General features: G+C 41.4%; 1 protein-coding gene across 4 annotated transcripts in view; it reads right to left on the bottom strand.

Moving 5' to 3' along the window:
* SLC12A2 (solute carrier family 12 member 2) overlaps positions 1 to 21,928 on the bottom strand; it is a 100,583-nt gene that overhangs the window by 53,306 nt on the left and 25,349 nt on the right. For 2 of the 4 annotated variants that reach the window (XM_054808769.1, XM_054808768.1), the window contains exon 1: positions 4,405 to 5,134. The exons of 1 other annotated variant lie outside the window; for it this stretch is intronic. In XM_054808769.1, the coding sequence (XP_054664744.1) occupies positions 4,405 to 4,974 (570 nt within the window). In that variant the 5' untranslated portion in view covers positions 4,975 to 5,134. Of the gene's footprint in view, positions 1 to 4,404; positions 5,145 to 21,928 lie in introns of those variants that run through there. One more of the 4 variants, XM_054808767.1, reaches the window with a different exon arrangement.

The following is a 21,928-nucleotide window of genomic DNA, read 5'->3' as shown; positions in this document are numbered from 1 at the left end:
CCTAACCACAAATGTTAGAGGTGCAGCGGTCATTTAACACTTTTAAGAGAGAATACCTTCTTTGTTAAAAAGCAGTGTGATAAGCACAGTGAAAAGTCTGTGTAAGTTAACCATTTTAAGTTATCACATAAGAGGAAAAACTGCAACGTTCAAGAAAATACACTCAAAGCCAAAAAGTCTAAAAAAAATTAGTCATCCAACTTGAGTAAAAACAAACAAATAAAAATCTCAATTCTGCATCAAGACTATCAGTAATGTCTTCTTACTCTGTCTCCAAATTCAGAGAACAGGTGCAGGGATTTCTGTGTGAGAGGAAACAAAGCACACTTGTGTTTTTAAATGCCTTTGGGTTTTTTTGTTCGTTGTTTTCAGTTGTTTTTATTTGGGCTGGGAGAGTGGGGGTGGTGTAAAGATCTTCCTCTGAGATCACTACCTTCTAGCCTGTCAAGGGAATCAACTAGTACTCTAAGTGAGTATTCAACAAACAAAACAAAGCTACCAGTAGAGGGCTTGGTTCACATAACATCTACTTAGCACAGCTGTAAATGACTACACAAAAAACTTAACAATATGTGAGTGACTCTGATCTTATTCTTCAAAAAAAACCCCTCCCCAATTAAGGTAATGCTATACAGAAAAATTATAAATTAATGCATAGTAGTGGATTACTAAAACACGTTCCAATTCTGCCTCCTTTAAAAGTATTCCCCTTCCAGAACCATAAGTTCTACAACATTATGGCACGGTAATTTTTACATTAAAGAAGACAAAGGTAGATAGAATGTCTTCTACAGGCTATAGATTTACTTACAGATGTAGCTGACCTAGGGAAAACAGATATTCCTAAATGGTAAGATAGAAAAAAAAAGAAAAAAAAAGAATTAAGAAAAGCTAGGACGCTTTTAATCTTCCTACTATCTGAAGGCAGATCCCCTCAAAAGGGCAGGGGACACCACTGCAACAAAAACCTACATATCATGGTATGCCAGTTCCCTCCCACTTCATTAATAACCATCCTCTAACCTCTGCATCTCTAGAGACTAATGCTCCTGCAAACTATCACCTTATCTATGAGATCAGCAACTGTAACAACATCACCAAATTCCCTCTATTATCTCTCTAAAGCAGATTAAGATTAATGCACACCAATTGGGTAAGCAACAGATTGATTACTATCTGCAGTCAGTGACCCCTCATGTGAAATTTAACATGATAGACCAAGATCAGTAGTAAGCAAGTCATCCACTGCAGCATCACCCAGCTGTGTTTTCACAACCAGTTTAAAGAACAATCCCTTTCTTTTCTGCTAGGAAAGCCACTGTTGGAACAAACACTTGAAATCTGAGGTGGTTAGACATCTATCCTACCAGGACAGCAAGACAAACCCTTGTTAAAAGGAACCCCTTCTGCATGTGTATGTGCATCTTCCTCAAACCGTGAAATCTTCCTCCAACAGTGCTTTTCTGTGAGAACAGAATCAGTAGAAGAGTTAGACATATGAAGCTTGTAAACAAAACTAAGGAAAATAAAAAAAATCTGTTCCGTAATTGGCACTAGCATCAACATTACTGCACAACGCCTCATATCATTTATTTACTTTTTAAAAAGAATAGCACAATCTTTAACTGCAAGATGAAATTGCTACATTCAAAGCAGTGAACCACATTGTTGGTGAACACATTTTTTGGGTCAGCCTTAACACAAAGTAACTGCCAACATTGAGGTACCGGGTCAAGAAGCAGCGGCATTAACAATAAGTCCTTACATAGTGCAAATTTTATATAATGGTACCAGGATGTTTGTACCAGCTGCCCTACTAAGTCTTTGACATACATGCTGTACATATTAAGTTAATATAAAAACCACAGCTAAAGAGGGAGCTTAATTTTTCAAGTTCTTAAAAGCGAACACAGTATCTTCTTTAATGCATAATATTATTCAACACTAGAGACCACTATTGTTAGTCAGCAGGAACTGAAGTCAGTTTGGGAATGGAGACAATAAGCCCCCTGAAACACAGCAAAAAAAGCACAATAGCTTTGGGAACATCTTTCATATGAAAGTACAGTGCCCTCATGATTTAAAAGTGCCATCAGCACTCTGTGGCCAGAAATCAAGTACATAATCACACATGTGGTATATACTTCAGAGATGGGGAAAAATGTAGGTATCCAATGCTATTAGTATGCATGACACAACCTTATTAAAAGCTTCTGTGTTCTCAACTTTATCTTGCAAACTGTTTTGCTAAGTCTGAAGCAAAAATAATTGCTTGTTTTCTTCATATAAGCCTAAATGCTTCCTAACATGCTAATTGCTTTGGAAATGAAATATCCTGCAATGGAACAGCTGAGTTACCATGCAGAACTTCTGAAGTTTATACCATAAGAATTTTACTTAAGTATAACATCAAATGTAACTCGAATTGCATATTCCACCCCCTAACCTTTTGGGTTTGGTTGGGTTTATTTTTTTGGTGGTGGGGAGGAGGGCACACTTTAAAAAGAATCTTCACGTAGACACTTATCCACACTGCGTAACAAATTTGTGACATCTGAGAAGTTGATAATTTGAGTTAATCAATGCTCACAAGGAAACTGTTCTGATAATGATCCTGTAATTAGGTCATCTACAGCTTCTCTACGCCATAACCTACCAAGAAAACTGCTTGCCATGCTCTGTAATGAAACATGAAGAAATCACACTTTTAGACACTATAGTTCCAGAATAAGTTAGATTCTGCACTGAAATGTCTTACTGGTGTCATAAAGAGCCTTCTTGACTACTGCAATATAAACACACTGAAAACCTATCTGCCAAGCTTAGAAATTCAAGTAATGTTCTACTTATAGAACAGAGTATGTAAAGACCTGGTCATCACATCATGGACCAGGAGTCAGAAATTGGGGAAAAAATTAAAAATCAGCGTGTTTTCACATATATTACGTGGTTTATTTATAACACATCTAACTCCATGCACAAGACAGTAATTGCCAACTTCCATTCCATACTAATTTAGCATCAGACTACAGAACATCATTTAACTCCATCAGGAGGGGACCTGAAAGGCAAAAATAATTTGCTGTTACAGTTAGTAATTATTTTTATATCTAATCTTAGATATTGCAAGGAATTATCTCTATAGCACGCCAATTATTTCTATCAGAACAGATGAAGAGTCAGTTTCAAAAAAAACCCCCACACTTCAAGAATCACCACACCCCCCCCAAAAAACCCTCCTGCCCAGTAATGGTGTGAAACAGGACAGTCTCAAAAGAACACACATTTTCTCAGGGAAGTCCACCTATAAGGAGTGAAAGGTGGAATGAAAGAAGTTCTGAAAACAGAATATTCTTCATATCATCAGGATGTGGCCCATATGTTCCTTTATTTCCCTAAACCTAGCAGAAAAACCCAATAGTACATGGATTCCTTAGAGCACAACCAAGCACCAAGAGGCAATTTTCAGACTGCAAGAAAAAGGCATTGCAATAGTTTGGTCTGGTTTTAGTTTAGTCATGATAGTTTAATCATGACCTAAAAAATACATTACATTAATTCCAGGTTCAGCTAAAATTTGCTTTTTAATAAAGACAGCCTACAATGCACACAAGTTTTCACTGTAACTCATTTCCAATAACATACTGACTAGTTTAAAATAGCTGTGCTTGACACGCACAGCTTCAAAAATTTTGAAGCCTTGATCACGACGCCCTCACACGCAGGGCTACTTAGCACGACTGAAAAGGCTCCTTAAGGAGAAGGAGCCTCGGCTGTATCTTTACAGCCTTCAGCATCACGCCAGAAGGCGGTTTGGTTCGGCACTGCATGCGCAGGGACAGGCAGGCGTTTTCAGCTGGTTAGGAGACAAACCTCTTGTCACTACTAAAGGCCAGCACATCCTTCTTTGTTATTTTTTTCACATCTCTTCCAAACATTTTAATTTCCCTTCCCAAACTAATACAAATCCCTTATCTGTTGAAAGCGGTATGAGCCAGAAGTGAAAAACCGCTGTGCCTATAATAAATCTTCTCTCGGTTACAGAGAAAACATTTGCCCCACAAATCTACAGCGGCAACTACCTCTCACCATGGGGATCATCTCCCAAAAATACAGGGGTGAAAAACCCCACTGCGTCACGAAGGGAGAAAAAACCAGTAACAACAACAACAAAAAAATCGGCAAACGACTCGATGCATTCGCAGTGTTTGCGCCTCCTCCAGGCTCAGCGAGCTTTTAGCTTTTTCCTCGCACCGCCGCCGACACACATCGAGCGCCCGCACGCTCCGAGGCGTACAAGCGCCAAGGGCGGCCCCGCCGGCGCACAACGCGGAGGCCGGGGCCGCTCTCCGCCCGGCGCAGAGGCGGCCCGGGGAGAGACGGGGGTATACAGCGGCCGCTCACCTTGTCTAGCTCATCGTGCAGCTCGGCCAGGCTGGGCCGGAGGAGCTTCTCGCCCAGGTCGGCGGCCGTGTGGCGATAGTGGTCGATGCGGGGCACGGCGTCCATGGTATTGTGGCCGAAAGTGCGCAGGTAGTAGGTGTTGGTGTGGGTGTCGTAGTAGTAGTGGTGATGCCCGCCGGAGTGAAGGCTACCCTCGCTCAGCACCGTGTCGCCGCCGTTCTGGAAGCTGACATTGCCACCCTCCAAGCTGCCTCCCCCCAGCTCGCCGGGGCTCTCGTCGCCGGCGGATGGGTCCACGAAGTTCACCCGAAACCTACCCTTGGCTTCCTCACTGCCCTTCCCCGCCGCGCCACCTTCCCCGCTCGCCTTGAGGGGCTCCTCGGCCGTGCGGCCGGCGCCCTCGGCCACCAGGTCCACCTGAAAGCGGCTCTGGCTCGGCGTGGGACCCAGTGATCTGCCCAGCGCACCGCCACCCACCGCATCCTTGCCCTCCTCCGAGCGCCCCTCCTCGCCCGCGACCCCCGGCACAGCGAGGCCGGGCGGCAGCTGCTGCTGATGCTCGCCCTCCATGCCTGCACCTCGCTGATCAAGCACTACGCGCGGCGGCGGCCCCAAGTGCTCTAAACGCCCCTCGCGGCGGCGGCTCCGCTGCTTTAAACCAACCAGCGCCCGGGGCTGCAGCGCGCCGCAGACAACGCCAGGCGCCGCGCGCGCTCCGCCCTCTTCACCCACCCCCCCACCCCCCCCGGCTCGCAGCGCCAGGTGATGATGCCGCCGGTGCGGCCGCGCCTCCCTCCGTTCCGCGCCCCCTCAGCAAGACCTAGCCCCGCCGCCGCCTTCTCGCCCCGCACCGGGCGCTCTCTCCCTCCGCCCCTGCCGCCTTCCTGCCCCCACTGGCCTTCCACCAAGCGCGCCCACTATGCGAAGGCGCCACCCGCCGCTCTGACAGCGCCACGCGGGGAGGAGCGGCCGCGCAGGGCGAGCCCACCGGGGCTTCAGCAGGAAGGAGCGGGGCCCCCGGCCGGCGCGGAGCGGCGGAGCCGGCAAGGAAATGGCCCCCGGTGTCCTCCGCCTCCCCACCCCCGCCCTCCGCCCGCTCCACCTGATCCCCGCTGGGCAGAGGCAGGAACGTGGACGCGAACCGGTCCGCGCCGCCTCGTCGAGCTCGCTCGCTTCCCCGCTCGGGCGGATGCGAGCTGCGGTCGGCCGCCGGCGCCGCCTGCTCCCCAGGCTCCGCCCGCTCCCGACTGCGGCGGCGGGAGCGGCTCCCCGGCCCGCCAGCAGCGCTCGCGGGGAGGGCGGCGGCTTCTCCCGGCCCAAACTATGACCGCCGCCGCATCCGCCCCGCGGCAACCCGGGGAGTAGGGGGGGGGGCGGCAGCGCCTGGCCCGGGGCGGGGGGCCGCGGCGCCTCAGCGCTCGCCCGCCTGTCAAAGCCTCTTAGCCCGCCGGGCGCCGCCACATCTCGCGAGAGGAGCGCCGGCGGCGGGGGATGCGCGGGACGCTCCGACTCCGCGGATTGCGAGGACTTTTGTGCCCCTCCGAGCCCAGCTCGCCCTTCCACCTCCCCCGCGGCGGAAGCCGAGCTGTCTCCAGGCTGCTCGTGATGTCGCGGCAGGAGGAGCGGCTCGCTGCATATGGCTGCCCGCTCTCCTCCTCGCCTCCGGTCACTGCCCGAAGCGCTTGGTGGACGGGGGGGCTGTCCGTGGGATGGAGGCTAGGCGGCCGCGGAGCTCCAAGGCCTGGGCAGCCCTGGGGCCGCCCAGGGACCACCGCCGCTGGTGGAGGCTCTGTCTCGCCCGCCGGTCCCTCGCCTACTCGCAGCCCTGCGAAACCCTCATTCCCGCTTTGAGCCGCTTCATCTTGGTCTTGGCCGTACGCCACCTAGCTGCTCCTTAACGATGTCCGGGTGTAAAGCGTCCGGATGTACGGCTTGGATGAGTAAGTGCAAAGATGATATGTGTGCCTGCAGGCAAACGTGGACCAGTAAATGCTGGGGATGCACAGGAATGTTTGCTACAGGTGCCTTGAAGGAGGAATAAACGAGGAGAGCAAAGCATTCGCTTAAGTTAGTCTTATCAAGCAGTAGCACCTATTTCAAAAACAGTTGATACTGCTTGTTTTGAAATTTTTTTTTCCTAATGATGAGCAATTTTGTATATTTTTCCCCTCTGTCTAGCAAACTGAGTGCCATCCGTTTTCTAGCTCGCTGCATCTCTACTATTTTATTTAAATTAACAACAAACTTGGTGACAATCCAACAGAAAAGGACTGGACTTATAAAACAATGCTTGCTTTTTCTTAACAGTTGCTTAGAGGAAGAAGTATTGAAATTTCAAGGATGTGTACATGCGTAGAAGAGCTGAGGGCACTTAAATAGTTTGAAAAGATGGGTACACTGATGTTCAAATACTGTTCCAGAAAAAGAGCAAAAATCATATACTTTAACATTGTTTGAGAAATTCCTTGATGGACTCCAGAAGTCTTAAGAGTAACATTAAAAGACAGCATTCAGCAAATTTTCAAAGTGTAAGGAATAAATAAAAATATGTGAGTGAGCTAGAAAATAAAAGATTAAACCATGGTGAAAATTTTACTTTTGGCAGGGAGCAAGGACTTGAAAAACAGTGGATGATAAAGAGAACAAGTCAGAATAAAGGATTTTGATTTGGAATTGAACACAAACAGCACTAGCGCAGCAGATGATATGCGAAGAAAATCCTCCACAGTACATTTTGCATAACCAGACATAAATACTGCATGATCAACACCTGCATAGAATGTCATATGATAAGGTGTTTGGAAGCAATTTAGATTTGGAAGTGGTTACTTCTGTCAGTTTCCTGTATAAATAATAATAAGAGGAAAGAGGAGGGAAGCAGCTTGTGAAATCCCATACTCATAATACAGTTGGTGATGATGGGATTGTATTACGATGTTTAGCTATTTTAAATTAAACAGCATTCTATATGTACAGCTAGATGTGTATTGGCTGCGAGGCCTATAGCCTGCCTGATATCAGTGCCTCTTTCATCTTCGTTTATAGTATTGCAATGCTTAAACATATAACCTGTCCTGCAATTCTACATTGCCAGAATCAGTGATCAGGTTGGCGTCACTCGTACCGAGGGAGGCCAGAGCACCAGTCTAAGTGACACAGATGGCAGATGGAGCTTTGCACTTCAAGCTTCAAGAAGAGGTTCCTTCTTAGAAGAAGGAAGAGGGAACTGGGTGGGAAGTGTGCTAAATGGAAGAAAATGGGGCACAGAAAAGCCCTAAGAGAGTACGTAATGGTTTCTGACATATTACTACTTAAAACATTAACACAGAGGAGTCTGGATATTATTGGTGAACAAAACAGAAACATGAACAAATTATTTTTTTCTTTACAAAGTCTGGAGGGAGGAGCTGTGGAGGGTTTCATTGTCCTGTCAAAGATGGAAAAGCTCTACTGAAAATTCCAAGTTTGGTTTTGGTAGTTTAAAAACATGGGAACATTGGATTAATGTTTATTTATGCAGGTATAATACATGCACTTACCAAAGACAATATCAGGTGCAGTTGGCTCAATGACTTACCATTATCAGAGGTACCTTTTATTGCCAGACAAAACCTTTTACACTCGAGAGCATTGGAAGGTTCTGTGAGAATGGCTGTCAGCATTGGTAAAAGGAGTTTTACATCCATACGAACCTCCATGTGAGAAGGTCAGATCAGAACAGCTTTTCCAGACGACGAGTTTGGTTAGTGCAGTAACCAGCCTGCAGCAGTGGCCACCAAGGAAAGACTGCCTAAGAACAGGGCAAGCACAGGTCGTACGGGTACTTTCCCAGCCTTCAACACTTTGCACCTGAGGCATGGCTAAGCAAGCCAGAGGGGCTTTTTCTTCCATGAACTTGCCTGTTTTCCCCCTGATATTATGCAGCTTCCTCAATGTCCTGTGTCAGGGACAATGTAGTGTGAGGAATCACCCCTTGTTTTACTTTGAACTTGCCATTTGCCAGCTTCACTGGGTACTCCATAGTGCTCGTTTGATATCCAATATGAAACACTGGAAAATACAGCCATTTTATGACATTATGGCTGTCGTAAACTTAGACGTTGACTAGATCTTTCTCCCATTTGCCTCTTTTCCATGCAGAACTCTAGTTAAGTCCTTGTTCCTATGGATGCTGTTCCACACATCCTTGCTCCTCTCTGGTTCTACTAGATCCTTTTTGAGATGTGCGCACAGTGTTCAGCTTGTGAGTACATTGTGGATCTCCTTTTAGTGGGTGAACAGACCACCTACTCCTGTTCTGTTTCCTGTGTTTAAATCAGCTGTTTATCAAAACATGGACCTTCCCTCTTATTTCCTTGATCCTTAGTTTTCTTAAAAGCCTTTGGCAAGAGATCTTGTCTACTTGCTTGTGAATGCCTTCAGAGAACCGGTATACTCCCAGTGTGCAAGAGCTGTGCTAAAACTCAAAAAATCATAGTTGCCCATGTGTCCACTGATTCTATGCTTTTTTATAGTTTCTCATGATTTGTGTTATGACAGGCACCAGACTTACAAGCATGTAGATCCGCAAATCTCCCCTCAAATTGTTAAAAATAGGCATCTCATTTCCAAAGTTCATGTCCTCAGGCACAAAGCTGGTTTTAAGATGCTGTGCATCAGAGTTAATAAATCAATAGTTTCATCCTTGAGTTCCTCTAGAGCTTGGGATTGAGAGCCATTTGGACCTGTTGCCTTGTTTCTGTTCAGGCAGATCCCTCCTATTCATGCCATGCAAAGAAGAGCTCCAGCAGAGGAACATCTTACAGTACAGGCAGATGACAAGAACTCATTTTGCCTGCCTGATAGGGCCTTATCTTCTCTGAGTGCTCTTATATCTTCATCATCCTTTGCCCTTAGACTCTTGATAGGCTTGCTGTTCTAGATAATGTAATGAATGATTTCTTACTAATTTTGTAATTTTTCCTGCATGTTCTATTTGGGCAGTAATCTCATGCTGTTTTGGTTTGGGTTTAATATATTTGGACACAACTTCAGCTTTTCAAAGGATTACTTCTTTCTTCTGGTAACTTGCCTTATTCCTGCTATTTGGTTGTGCCAGCTTCCTCTCAACCTTTCTCCAGTCATTTTTGATTGGTGGTATAAATTTGCTTTGTCTCTTCAAAATGGTATTTTTCAGCAATCAGCACCTGTAAGAACTTAACTCTTTTTTGTCTTCTCTCCAGCTTTGTCTTTGACCAGATTCCTTATTTTGGTTTTGTTTTGTTTTGTTTTTATGTTGAGCATAGATCCAGTGAATTTGGGGGTTTTGCATACTTTTTGTTTCTGCAGGGCAAACTAGTCACTGTTGCAATGACGTACTTCAGTGCTAAAATTTTGGAACAGGCCCTGTGGTTTTGCTGCTTGAAATATAATGAGGGTTATTTCCCTTCATGTATACCACCTACTTAATTGCTCCTTGATACAGTCATTGTTAGCGTCTAAAAATGTTGTTTCTGCATCATGATCCCATGCTACATTTCCCAGTCAGCACACAGCCTGACTCTTCTTTCCTTGTTTTCCTTCCTTTTTTCTTCTTTTATATTCTTTCCTTCCTTCTTTTTTCCTTCCTGTTCCATAACAAATAGAGGCACAGTTAATAGTTATATTCTACTACTGTGCTGTTTATTGTGTCCTTTTTAGTTATTACAGGTGTTCGTCCAAATCGGTGTTTAAGTAATACTGTCTTTCTTTTCCCAGAAATCTGGATGAAGTCCTGACAACTACTGTATTGTCATGTGGCAACTTACCTGTATTTGTATTATACTAATCCTAGCTTACAAGAAAAAAAGGTAATTGCAGCAACACTTCTGAAAGCCTGCCAGATAAATCTTATGATTAAGACAGTCAGAAATGAGACCTGTTTGCTGGTAGCCAGATGTGGTGGTAGAACAATCTGTTTCAGGGGCCTTTCTTATTCCAACCATGCTTTTGCTGTGTCCATGTCTGTCTTCAATATTCCACTGCCCTAACACAACACTGCCTTTTTTTTATTGACCCGGTGGTAATGAGAGTACCTCCATAATCACTCTAGTTACTTCTAATATTTCAGTATTCCTAACATCCTCAGTTTGAAGGCTGACATGCAAGATAGATTTTGGATAGCTTCTTCAAAGGACTTCAATTTTTAATACTCTGTTAGCAATGCATTTACTTAGGAGTGAGGTGGAGAGTATATCTTGTGTCCATCCAGAAATGGAAATTTTTGCAAGATGCTGTGCTTTTTTGGTAGCTGGAGGAAGGAAATTCAGCACCTGCTCCCTACCCTGAGTTTGCGAGTTTCCATGTCGAGTTTTAGGGTGCTGGTTTATCTTTAAAGTTCTGGTTGTCTTAGTATCCAAGAGACTGCCTTTCATCCTGTGCTGGTATCAGTCCATTCAAGACCAGAGAAGCCCCACAGGCTCTGTAAACCATTGCCAAGGTCTACATGTGATAAACTGAGATTAAATGTGAAGACCTTATAATTACGGACTTTAATTATCACATATCATCCAGAGCACTTAATGTCTGACTCATTCCTTTTTTTGCCCAGCATTTTAAAATTGTAGTGTGTATGTACATGAGTTAGGAAGAAGAAATTATTCAAAGGGGAGATGGAGTTTGTTATCTTAAACTGCTGTAGTTATAGGCAGTTACATCAAGAATAACTTGAGAATACAGATGAACATATTGCAGTAATTCTGGAAATGTAAATAAATAAGCAAACATACAGGCTTTTTGTGCAGTCCAATGTATCTTCAAAGCAAAATTATACTCTTTGTGAATTTTTTTGTTATGTTTCTAGTTTTACTCATTTCTACATGTCTCAGTCTCTACGGAATTTTATAGTAGATGAAGCTGCAGGGTAGCACTGAGGTGCTGCTGAAATGTGGACAGCCTGAATGCTCAGTAACAGTTCAGTCCAGACCACAGAGCACTAATTTTGATTCCAAACCTTGCATGCAGATTGCAGCCAAGTAGCTCAGGACAGAGCTCACACAGTCTCTCTCATCAGAGATCCTCCTATTTCATTTCTCCATGAGCTGGGAGCCTGTTCTGATACTTCCTTCCTGACAGCTCTGCATGAATGAAGTCCATTTTGCATGATTCAATTCCTTCTTCAGTTTATCTCTTTGCTCTCTAGAACTACATGCAAGAAGTTGTCCCAAACATTAAACTTCTGGAGATTGTCCTCCATATGTAGAAATGAGACAGCCAGAATACAGGGATGAGAAACTGCTTTACACTTCAGGGGTGTATCTAAGTGATTTCTGTTTCTTATTTTTCCTTTTCAAAGTGATTTATTTTTGTTTGGTTACTTAATCATGTTTCTTGAAGATAAAATAACTTCCACATCTTTCTATTCCATGCATTAGCTTCTGAAATGGATGTCCTTTGAAGTAGACACCCACTATATAAAGAAGCCTCAGGAAGTGGTTGGCCAGCAGCCCACCAGTGCCCACAGACAAGATGTCTATATTTCCAGAAGCTCAAACCAGCTAACCACATTGTACTTATACAATTAATATTCAGTCCTTTTCTTTTAATTCTCCTTGTATTATGACAGTCAATCCATTAAATTATTTTTTGGCTTTTTTTTGTTTACATGTTCTATATATCTTCATTATCAAAACTGAGTGGAAGTTACCAATGATTTATGCTGCAGTCATCCTTTTGTTTTTTTTCACCTTGCCTACTTCATTCAGTGTTTGGAAAACTCTCAGGTTTTGTTCTGCCTTATAATATATAATTTCAGGGTTTTTTTTTCTCCCTGAGTTTTTCTTACGGGAAACCATCTAACATTTACAAGAAATATCCCAGCAGTGTTTGTACTTACTGTTTAGCAACTGATTGGTGAAGTTAAAAAAAGTGTAGGAAACAAAGTATGTGAGCAAATATATCCTGCTGGATCCAAGAGAGGCGAGGCTGCTCAGCTCCACTGGGTCCAACCAGCACCAAGGCTGGAGACGCGTTCCCAGCAGGCAGACGCACACAGAGCACACGTTCACACCACATACATACTTACACATGTGTCTGGACACACGGATCAGGCAGACTCCCAGAGCACTCACACAGGCACAGGCAGCACCGAGGGGCTCATCTTGCTCCTCTCTACAGCAGAGCAGGATGGGGGTCCACGAGTGACAAAATACACACATGCATGGACAAGGTGGGTCCCTCCAGCAGCCGGCTCAGGCCCTCAGCCTGCCCAGCAGCGGCCCCTGGATCCCAGTCTCCCCAGTTGCTGGCACTGGGACATACAGGCCCTGAGGCTGCAGCCCCATGCCAGCTGCTGTGACAGACTGTTGCATGCACGTACACACACACACAGAGCCATCAATGACAGAGTGAGGAAGGGCTCTGGGGAGCAGCCAGGACAGCCTGCGTTGGCCAGGTGCAGGGCATGGCTGACGAGCATACCCACCAGCCAACTACTTTCCTCCCACTTTTTGTCCCTTTGCCCCTCACTTTCCCATCCTCCCTGGATGACCTAAACTCCCTTTTCCCGCCCTTGGTTCCTCCCCAAACATCCCATAATAAATCATATGGGATCCCAAGCTACTCTTCCCCTGCACCCACAATGTGCTGCCTCCCGGCCCCCCTCAGTCCAAAATGATTTGATCAAAAATGAGTCAAATGCATGATTTAAATATTGATCAACTGTTATAACACAGTTTTCTCAAAAAAAGGAAAATAAGAAAATCCTAGTATTCCAAAGTAAGGTTATACTTGTAAACAATAATCCAGAACTAATGGAAAGTACAGAAATTAACAGGATGACATTTTGCATTCACAGCCTCTGTAGTCCAATGATGCTGACAGGTTTGTGTAGGCTTATTTTACTGTTTTTTGACCATGGCTGTTCGAACAATTTTACTACCTCTCATGTTCCAAATGGTTATGATTTGCCTGTAAAGTGTAACTATTAGCTTGAGTGTTTTTAAGGAGTTTTTCATGGTTACTGCATGATGTTACTTGCTCCCAGTCATATCTCAGTGATACTTTCTTTGCATTATATTCATGTAGAATCAGTGGACTCTTTACATGTAGCGCTCCTGCAGCTTAAACTTGCCAAATCTTGTATGCTGCCCTTATAAAAGTTAAATTAAATTGAGTTAGATTTGAGATCTACCACTCATCAACAGAAGTTCTAACACGCATTTTAAAAGAGTGGGAATCTGAGTAGGCATTGCCAAACAGATTCATGTATGCTACGTGTTCTTGCAATGCAAGAATTTTTCATTCCTTTCTACTACTAAATTTATTCCAGGAAGATGGATACTAATTAATTCTAGGATGCTATTTAAGATGGTTAGAAATCTAAGCCAAATTTTGCTCCAGGCTCTTGCTCATAGGTGCCATAAAAGTGTTTGACAAAGTAGTGTAAAATAACTGCTTAACATTGGATAGTGCAGACTGGAGCGAGAAGTCTAATTGTTTGAATGGCAATATTTATACCCTCCTCTGATATGACAACCCAAATATCTCCTGTATGCCAGCAGCATAAAATATTACTTATCCACTCATTATACATTTTTTCATGTTGTTTTATGAATTTCAAGAGCTTACGTGTTCATGAAGTTAAGGTTATGGGGAAGGAAGATTACGCTGCTATTCTATGTCACCAATATCCTCTCCTACTCATTTAACATTAATTCATATTCAAATACTTGGGAAGGTATGGTATGTAATCGTGGTGCTTATGATGTTTGGTAGGCATTAGAGGGTTAAGATCCTGGCTGAGCAGTCACAGAAGATAGACTTTTACTGCATCGCTGAGCGTGGCTGCACAGGGCACTGTGTCCCAGCATGTGTACAGCCTTCGGAGTGATTAGCACCTATGAGCACATCCATTGAGACGGAATCAAGTAAGCTTGCTCATAAGCAGTTTTAATAATGATTTCTGTCCTTTCGTCTTCGGAAGAGGAAATGAATGTGGGAACACAAGGAAACTAAGGTGGGAGAAGTTTAATAGTGGTAAAAGAGCATATTCTGACTTGAACCATTTTACAAATGGGAACACTGAGGCATGCAAAGATGACAGCTTGAATCAAATCTCTACTGTGTGTGAGTGGAGGTGGATATTTTGAACATACAATACCCTCTCAGTTTTCATTTCCACATTTTTGTTCCACCCACAGATTCATTGGGGAAATTACTAATACCAAAGGCAGTCAAATCCATTATAATCTTATAAGTAGTGGGAGCTGAAAACACAGATTTGTAGTAATGCACTTGTTTTTCCCTTGCTTTCAGTCTTAGAACTTATCTTAGAACTACAGATTGCATTATAGATATTAGTTGTAGGTCCTTTGTGTAGCTTATTAAGATATGTTGGCAGGAGAAGTTGCTGTATAATTTATTGTATTCCTGAACAATGCTGAATATTGTGGTCAAGTGTTCTTTTTTCTTGGGGTATTTTTGTATGTGCTCTTGAAGTCCTTAAATGCTTAGATAGTGACTCACCTGCATCCTTTCAAAGAGTTTATCACTAACCTCTGAAAATCATTACACCAAAGTTTTATAAAAAAATGTAGCCCCATATCTTTATATAGGGTAGGATCTAAACATTTTTCTTCTTATCCTTAAAAGTATTTTTAAACATTTTCCCTAGGATAAATTCAGGATGACTTGAATGAATGGTCTCTGGGAGAGCAAAGGAAATTTAATGTTGATGAAAATTCATGGGAAAAGATACCATGTGCATGGTACTCCTAAGTAAATATGAATGATTCAAAGAAAAAAAATTGTGAAGTATATTAATACAGCTTAATGAAAACCCCTATCATGGTGCAGCAGCAGTTAAAAAAGGCATAAAACCACAGTAAATTGTTATAATAATATTCCATTAGTCACTCATCTCCATTTGAAATCATACAGACAGTTCTGATTGATTAGTCTGCATAAAAATAAAAAAAAGCAATAGACAAAGTTTTCCAGTTTTAGAGGAATAAAAGTACTTAGAAGTGGGGAAATGAGAGACTGAAAAGGCTGTGGGTTTTTAGAGACGTCAGATAGAAGGGGGTTTAGTAGAGGTATACAAAATGCTGGAAGGCAATGGAAGAGAGAAAATAGGGAGCTACCGTCTAATTCCTACTAGAATGGGACAATCAATTAAGTTAAAAAGTAATGACACACAGCATAATTAACTTGTTGATACAGGTGCCATAGACTTAGGCAGGTGGGAAGAAATGATTAGCCATTCAAGTGACCAATAAAAACAGTAGCAATTTTCCAGCAGAAGAAAATTTTAAAGGTCTTAATTTGTTTCTGTCAAAGTATAAGTGAACTCCAACAAGGATTAGAAAGAATTTCTCGCCAAATCAGTGTATTAATTGCTACTCTGAATTTCCTTATGTTCGCTCCTGGCACTGGTCATTTTTAGAGACTGGGTTTCCAGATAATGTTTGCATTATCTCACTTTATATAGTGCTTTTTCTCCTAGGAAAACATCCCTATTCCGAGGTAGCTGGTGGCATCAGGTACCTCTGTAAATTCTGAGAAACTAAACTGGCCGTGCAAAATCTCATGCAAATTCTGGTAGGAATGTTCGAAAGACAATCTACACTTTTGAGTTTCTTTCCCCCTTGATGAAAGGTACATAAAACTCCAGCAAAACAGATACCAACTTGCTCCTGCTTTGATTGGTTAACCAGTTCCTATTTTCAAAGCATGCTGTAAACAGTTCATTTAGACCGAGAGAACTTCTGCTGTAACTATAGCTCATTTCTATCTCCTATTGTAAAATTGGTTTTATCCAGTTTCAAAAATAACTATTTCAACTGTGTCAAAAAACATATGGCAAGCATCACCCACACACATTGCAGTCTATTGTCATCACCCATTTATGTCAAAGTGAATTAATATCATAGGCACTCCTTAATCTTTCAGAATGGGCTGGAAGGAAATGCAGTAGAAATACTTTCCTGCAGCTGTCTCTGCACATCATCTAATTGTAAGATCTGGTTATCCTTCTCAACTAGAGCATCAAAATGCTCTAAATTTCTCTTTTTGCATTGCTCAGTATTTCTTGTTATGTCTTTATTCTGTCAGTAAGCAGTGTTTTTTCTCCTATCCCTGTATGGTACAATCTCTTAAAAGAATATTTTTGTCTTGTTTTGTAATAGCAATGATAACTGATTCTTCATTACTTTTGTCCTCCTAGTTGGCTCCGTAATGACAAACCTCACAAGGCTGTTCTTTGTGTGACCAGCTACCTCCCATAGCAAAGTCACACCTTAGAAAAGAATTTGCCTTCATTCTGTCACTGTCTTGTCTCATTTACAAGTGAAATTTTGAATCTCTATCTGATTGTTTCTGCTAAAGCTATTGCTAGTATTCTGGTTTATATTTCTTATATTGTTTTGCTTTTGTCTTTCCTCTTGGCCTTTGTCCAGTAATACAGCTTGGATCTTAGCAGGCTGAAAGGTATAGGATCCCAGATTATAGTTTTCACTGCTCTTCTAGGCCACTGAATTTTAAAAACTGCTTAATGACCTGTACTATATTGAAATAAATTTATATATGCATAGCTAGACACCTAACTTGGCAAATTATGTAAGCATGTGTTTATCTCCTTTGCTATTCAGGAAGGCACTGAAGAGTGTATTTAGTATTAAACTTGTCCAGGTCCACTAAGGTCAAGCAGTTTGTTTAAGAACAATGCCAAACAGAGGTAGATTGCTAAAAGAAATCCCTCATTAAACATTATTTTGCAGTTTGGTACATGGAAAAAAAAGGTTAAAAAAAAAGCTAAAGAGGAGGTTTAGAGTTCCACATTGAAATATTTCACCTCTCAGCGGACATATTTAAATGTTTTCACTGAGGTTATTTATTTAGTTGCTCTTTTTTGTACGGAAATGTATTTAATAGAAACTGGAAATAGAATTGAGTAATGACACATTGAATTTCCTTGGATTTATTTTTCTAGCAACTGAGCCTAGTTGTGAGCCAGACAGTGAACTCCATAAAAGATTCTTTTAATATTTATACAGGGGTTTTCTGTTTGACCTTATAATTCCTACTCCTCAGATGAGCATATACTGTCATGTACAACGGAACTGTCCATCCATAGGCATTGTAGCTTGTTCTTGTATTAAATACAAGGAAATATTCTACATATTATTTACTCTTAGTAAATTTTAAATTCTAATACAGCTATTGCAGGAAATAGCACACAGCATATTTTGTGTGAAGGGGAATACACACTTCAGAAATATAACACTAGACAATTTTTTTTAATTTTTTTTTTTTCAAAATTCCTACTTCTGTTAGAATGTGGATGCCACCATTACTTTGCTAATTTGACAATTATTTCTATTTAGGTAGAATATTAATGTACCAATTTTCATGTTCCAACAGGAGAGCCGGTGTTTCCATGTTTTACCAAATCAAATAAGTAAATGCTGAATATGGCATTTTGGAAGGCAGGGCTTGTCACTCCGCTCATTCCATGATTCCCTGTCAATAGCTTGATGAAGTGTAGACATCTCAGGCATTTGACAACTATATACAAATAAATGGTCTTGTCAATGTATGAAAGATTACTGTGGTATCTTGGTTATAAAGTGGAAGCATTATTAAATATATGGAAGACACTAGAAAGGCCTTCCCTAATAAGATTGTCTGAAAACTTATGCTTAGCAGTGCTCTGTGAAAACAGCAACTTTGATTTCATAATCTAATCATTTTGCATGAATTCACATCTTCAGCTAGATTTCTGATGATATTTCATTTTTTTTTTCAATTAAAAGCCCCCAATATATCAGTTTGTTCCCAAAGTAAGGAATGACTTTGTTCTCAAAGAAACCAGGGTGACTTTAAAACATTATATAATGTAATGATTTTACCATTGGGGACAATGAAATTAGGAAACAACTTTACATTAAAAGTGTTGTGTTAGCTATGAATACTTTGCATAGTATAGTCCTTACATTTCTGGAAAAAAATTACTCTTTTGATAAATAATATTCTTTTGGTGTGTGAATGAAGATTTCTTTAAGATGACTGACTTATAAATACAAATATGATCCACTGAGAGTTCTGCAGTAAAAAATTTGGTTTTTGTTTGTCCAATATGCACAGGAAGGAAAGGTCAGGGCCAAAGGCAGAAAGTTTAGAAATCCAGGACAAAAAGTTACAGTACATAATACATTTTAAATTTTTGCAGCTGTTGCCGTCCCTCTTTCTGTACTATCCAGATGTACCAAAATTCATGGTTTTAATCTGGCTAATGTCATATTGAACATTAAACATTTCACACACACAACTGAAGGCAGTCTTGGTTTCTTCACCTGCATTCTGATTTGGACATGGGTCAAATTTCAGAACTATTTTTTACCAGTAGAGTCATTCTGCAGATATAGGGAAAAACACATTACTGATATAAAATATAGATTCTGCTGGCTAATATTTCCATTATTCTGTAGAGACATTGTTTCAGTTCTGGCTTACATTTATGTTGTGCTACTTTTTTTAATCTAATTGATAAAAAATTGAATAAAGCTGAAATCCTTGGCTAATTTATTATTTTAAAAAACCCACAAAAGAAAACCCAAGGTCAAAATTTATTATCAATCTGTTTCTTTCAGTCCTGCTCTCTCTGTGACATATTATAACTTCTGTACAAATTCTTGTCAGGTTTGGAGACTGGTTTGGTAGTAGATACCACTTTGCCTCATTCTGAATCTGATTAGTGAGTCTTTAGGTTGATATCTTTATGCCAGCTTTATTTTCCTAAGATTTATTTTCTAAATATGAAGTAGCATTTCTTCAAAATAGTGATTTTTCAGAAATAGCTGCAGAGGTTCACCATAACAATACACTAACCGAAATGTATCCCAGTAATGCATAGGCACTATGGATAAATAAGGGAGGTAGAACATCGACACTTTTGCATTAAAACTTTGCCAGAAATGCAAACTGGAAAAAAAGCTATTATTTATTTATTATGCAGGAAAGTAGAAATTATTTAGTTAAATATGAATTAATTATGACAGTCTGATTTAGGCAGTAAAATATTAGAAAATTACATATGTACACATACATATTTGACCAAAATGTTATAAGCCATGTGGCTAATTGGGTCTCACTCATTTGTTATCTTCTTAATTTCCCAAAAGAAATGCTGTGCTTTGGGTTTTCATGCCTGGTAAATACAGGTGTAAGATTCCAGGGTGCAAACGACCTTCAGAGAACTAAACCAAACAGATGGTTCCTCAGTGGTGGTCTGACTTGGGAAAAGATGCAGGGAAAATTCTTTCCCTTCCCTCGCCCCACTCTTTTCCTGAGGGGATAAGCTCTTCCTTTGCTTCCTCTCTCTCCCTCCCCACAGTCAGTAAGAGCCAGGTCTTTCTTTTGCTCCCCACTGCCAGGCATACAAAGCCATCAGCATAAACATAGATTTTAGCAGGCCAAGAGCCATTCTTTGTATATAAATTTACTGCTCTTATTCCTCATTTCTCCTTGTGGGCAGTCTGCATTGCAGCACTAGTCCAAGCAGGAACTGCTCAAAGACAGCAACAGAACAGCCTCTTCCAGAGCTCCTATCTGAACTGCCTCCCAGTGCCAGCATCCTACATCCTGACTGTGCCAAAGCACCTTCTCCTCTTCTTATGGAAACACTAGGAACTTGCCTGTTATCAGTGTATAAAAGACTGCATTAACCATTCAAGTTAAAGGTTAACTCCAAGAGCCCTTTAGTTTTGCAATCCCGTTCTCTCAGAAAATTTGTTTATTTTACTCACAGAAGCCTCAATTCACATGAAGTGAATGAATCCATTCAGGTGAGGTGCCTTGTTGTCCCAGTCAGCCTGACATTGGTAGGGAGAGCACTTCTAGAAGGCAATTTGCCTAGCCAAAGTTTAATCACTCCCCAGAGCGTCATAACTCCTACTAGCTATGGAGAGCAGATAGGCTACCTAAGTTCTTAAAGTTTGTAAAATGACGTAGCTGGCACACAAACCCAAGAGGTATGTTGGTGTCTGCATCAAGACTCAGGATTGCAGAGACTGTCAGGCAAGGATAGGAGAGCACAGGTTTTTGTCACCGTGTCACCAGGATTCTACCACGAGAGAATAAAATCTTTGCACCTGGATTCAGTGTGTCCAGGTTTCTTCCTGATTATTTTTCTCTCTTGAAAGGAAACAATAGAGTTGTTACAGCCCTTAGTTCCAATGGCTGAAGATGACCTAGAGAGACAAATTTGACCAAGAAAAAAATGCAGTGGACTAAGATCATGAGAACCGTAACAGGCAGGGTGGGGTGGAAGGAAAATAGATTTTGAGAAGGTATGTAATTGCTGCTTTGGAGTAAGACAAATGAACTGCACCAATGACATTCATGATATGTGTTTGTCTAACCTGTTAATAAAACCTGCAACAGTAGACTTCCTACCAACTCTCTCTACTGGTGTTTAACTAGCTTTGATGCTTTGCCCTTGGAGAGCTCATTTGAAGAGACATTTCTATCTGCCCTACCCTCACACCACATAGTTCTCCAGCTCCTCACATGAAAGCTTCATTGTTAGTGTTTGTTCCGCCTTTTCATATCTAGACAATCTTTCACCTAGCAAGGGCAGGTGTAGTGTCAGGCTTATTCTGTGCCAAACGTAGCAGATACATGTTCCTGGATTGGTCTTTACATTCTTATCCAACTTGTCAATACGTACGTAATATGTTTTTATGGAATTTATCTGTACCACAAGTCACAACATGTAAATGTTTGTGTCTGCTGTCAGTATGTATTTTTCAAGGACATTTTTGGAAAAACAGGCTAAGACTTCTTAAGAGGCTATCTCCTGGTTATGCAAAAAGAGCAATTAATTTAATAGTATTACTTACACCATAATTATAATAGTTTATGAATAAATACTGTAACTTTTAAAATATCTGGTTTTATCATAGCAATATTTCATCTCCTAGAGATCATTCCACAGCATTTTCAGGATTAAATCATTGTTGCTGTCATTTACATCTTCTTACTTCTCAAAATATATCTTACATTTTCTATTGGAAACACGCATGGGGAAGTCAGTACTTCATAATCTCTCTTCCTCCTCCTGGGTGTAGAAAGAGATGGGGACTTAACAGTGACGGTGGGACAGAATATTTGAACTCCTGTAATATGGACTAGCCGTTACATTCTTGGTGGTCCTAAAACTGGGGAGAAAACTTACATACCTATGACCCTTCTTTTGATTCAGTCAGTTCAGTAAAGGTGAAGAGGTAAAACAAAAGCAGATTTGAGCTTTTGTCAGAACTTTCTGAAATTCAATAGTTGTTATCAAAACATGTGTAAATGTTATAGCTCCACAGTTCCAGGTTTTGGCTCGGACTCTGATTAAATTTGAATTGTTTCTGAGTGATCAAAAGAGAAACTAACAGATACTTGGTAAGAAAGTTCACTTTGTGTTATTTACAGTTTAGTCTAATCTCAAGACATTTAGATAGCTATGATAAACATCCCTTTGAACTGAACCTAACCTATTCCTGAAGGATTACAGAACACT

This window comes from Grus americana, chromosome Z (assembly GCF_028858705.1).
Source record: "Grus americana isolate bGruAme1 chromosome Z, bGruAme1.mat, whole genome shotgun sequence".
In the NCBI taxonomy this organism is placed as follows: Eukaryota; Metazoa; Chordata; class Aves; order Gruiformes; family Gruidae; genus Grus; species Grus americana.
This window is presented reverse-complemented; position numbering and strand designations above follow the sequence as displayed.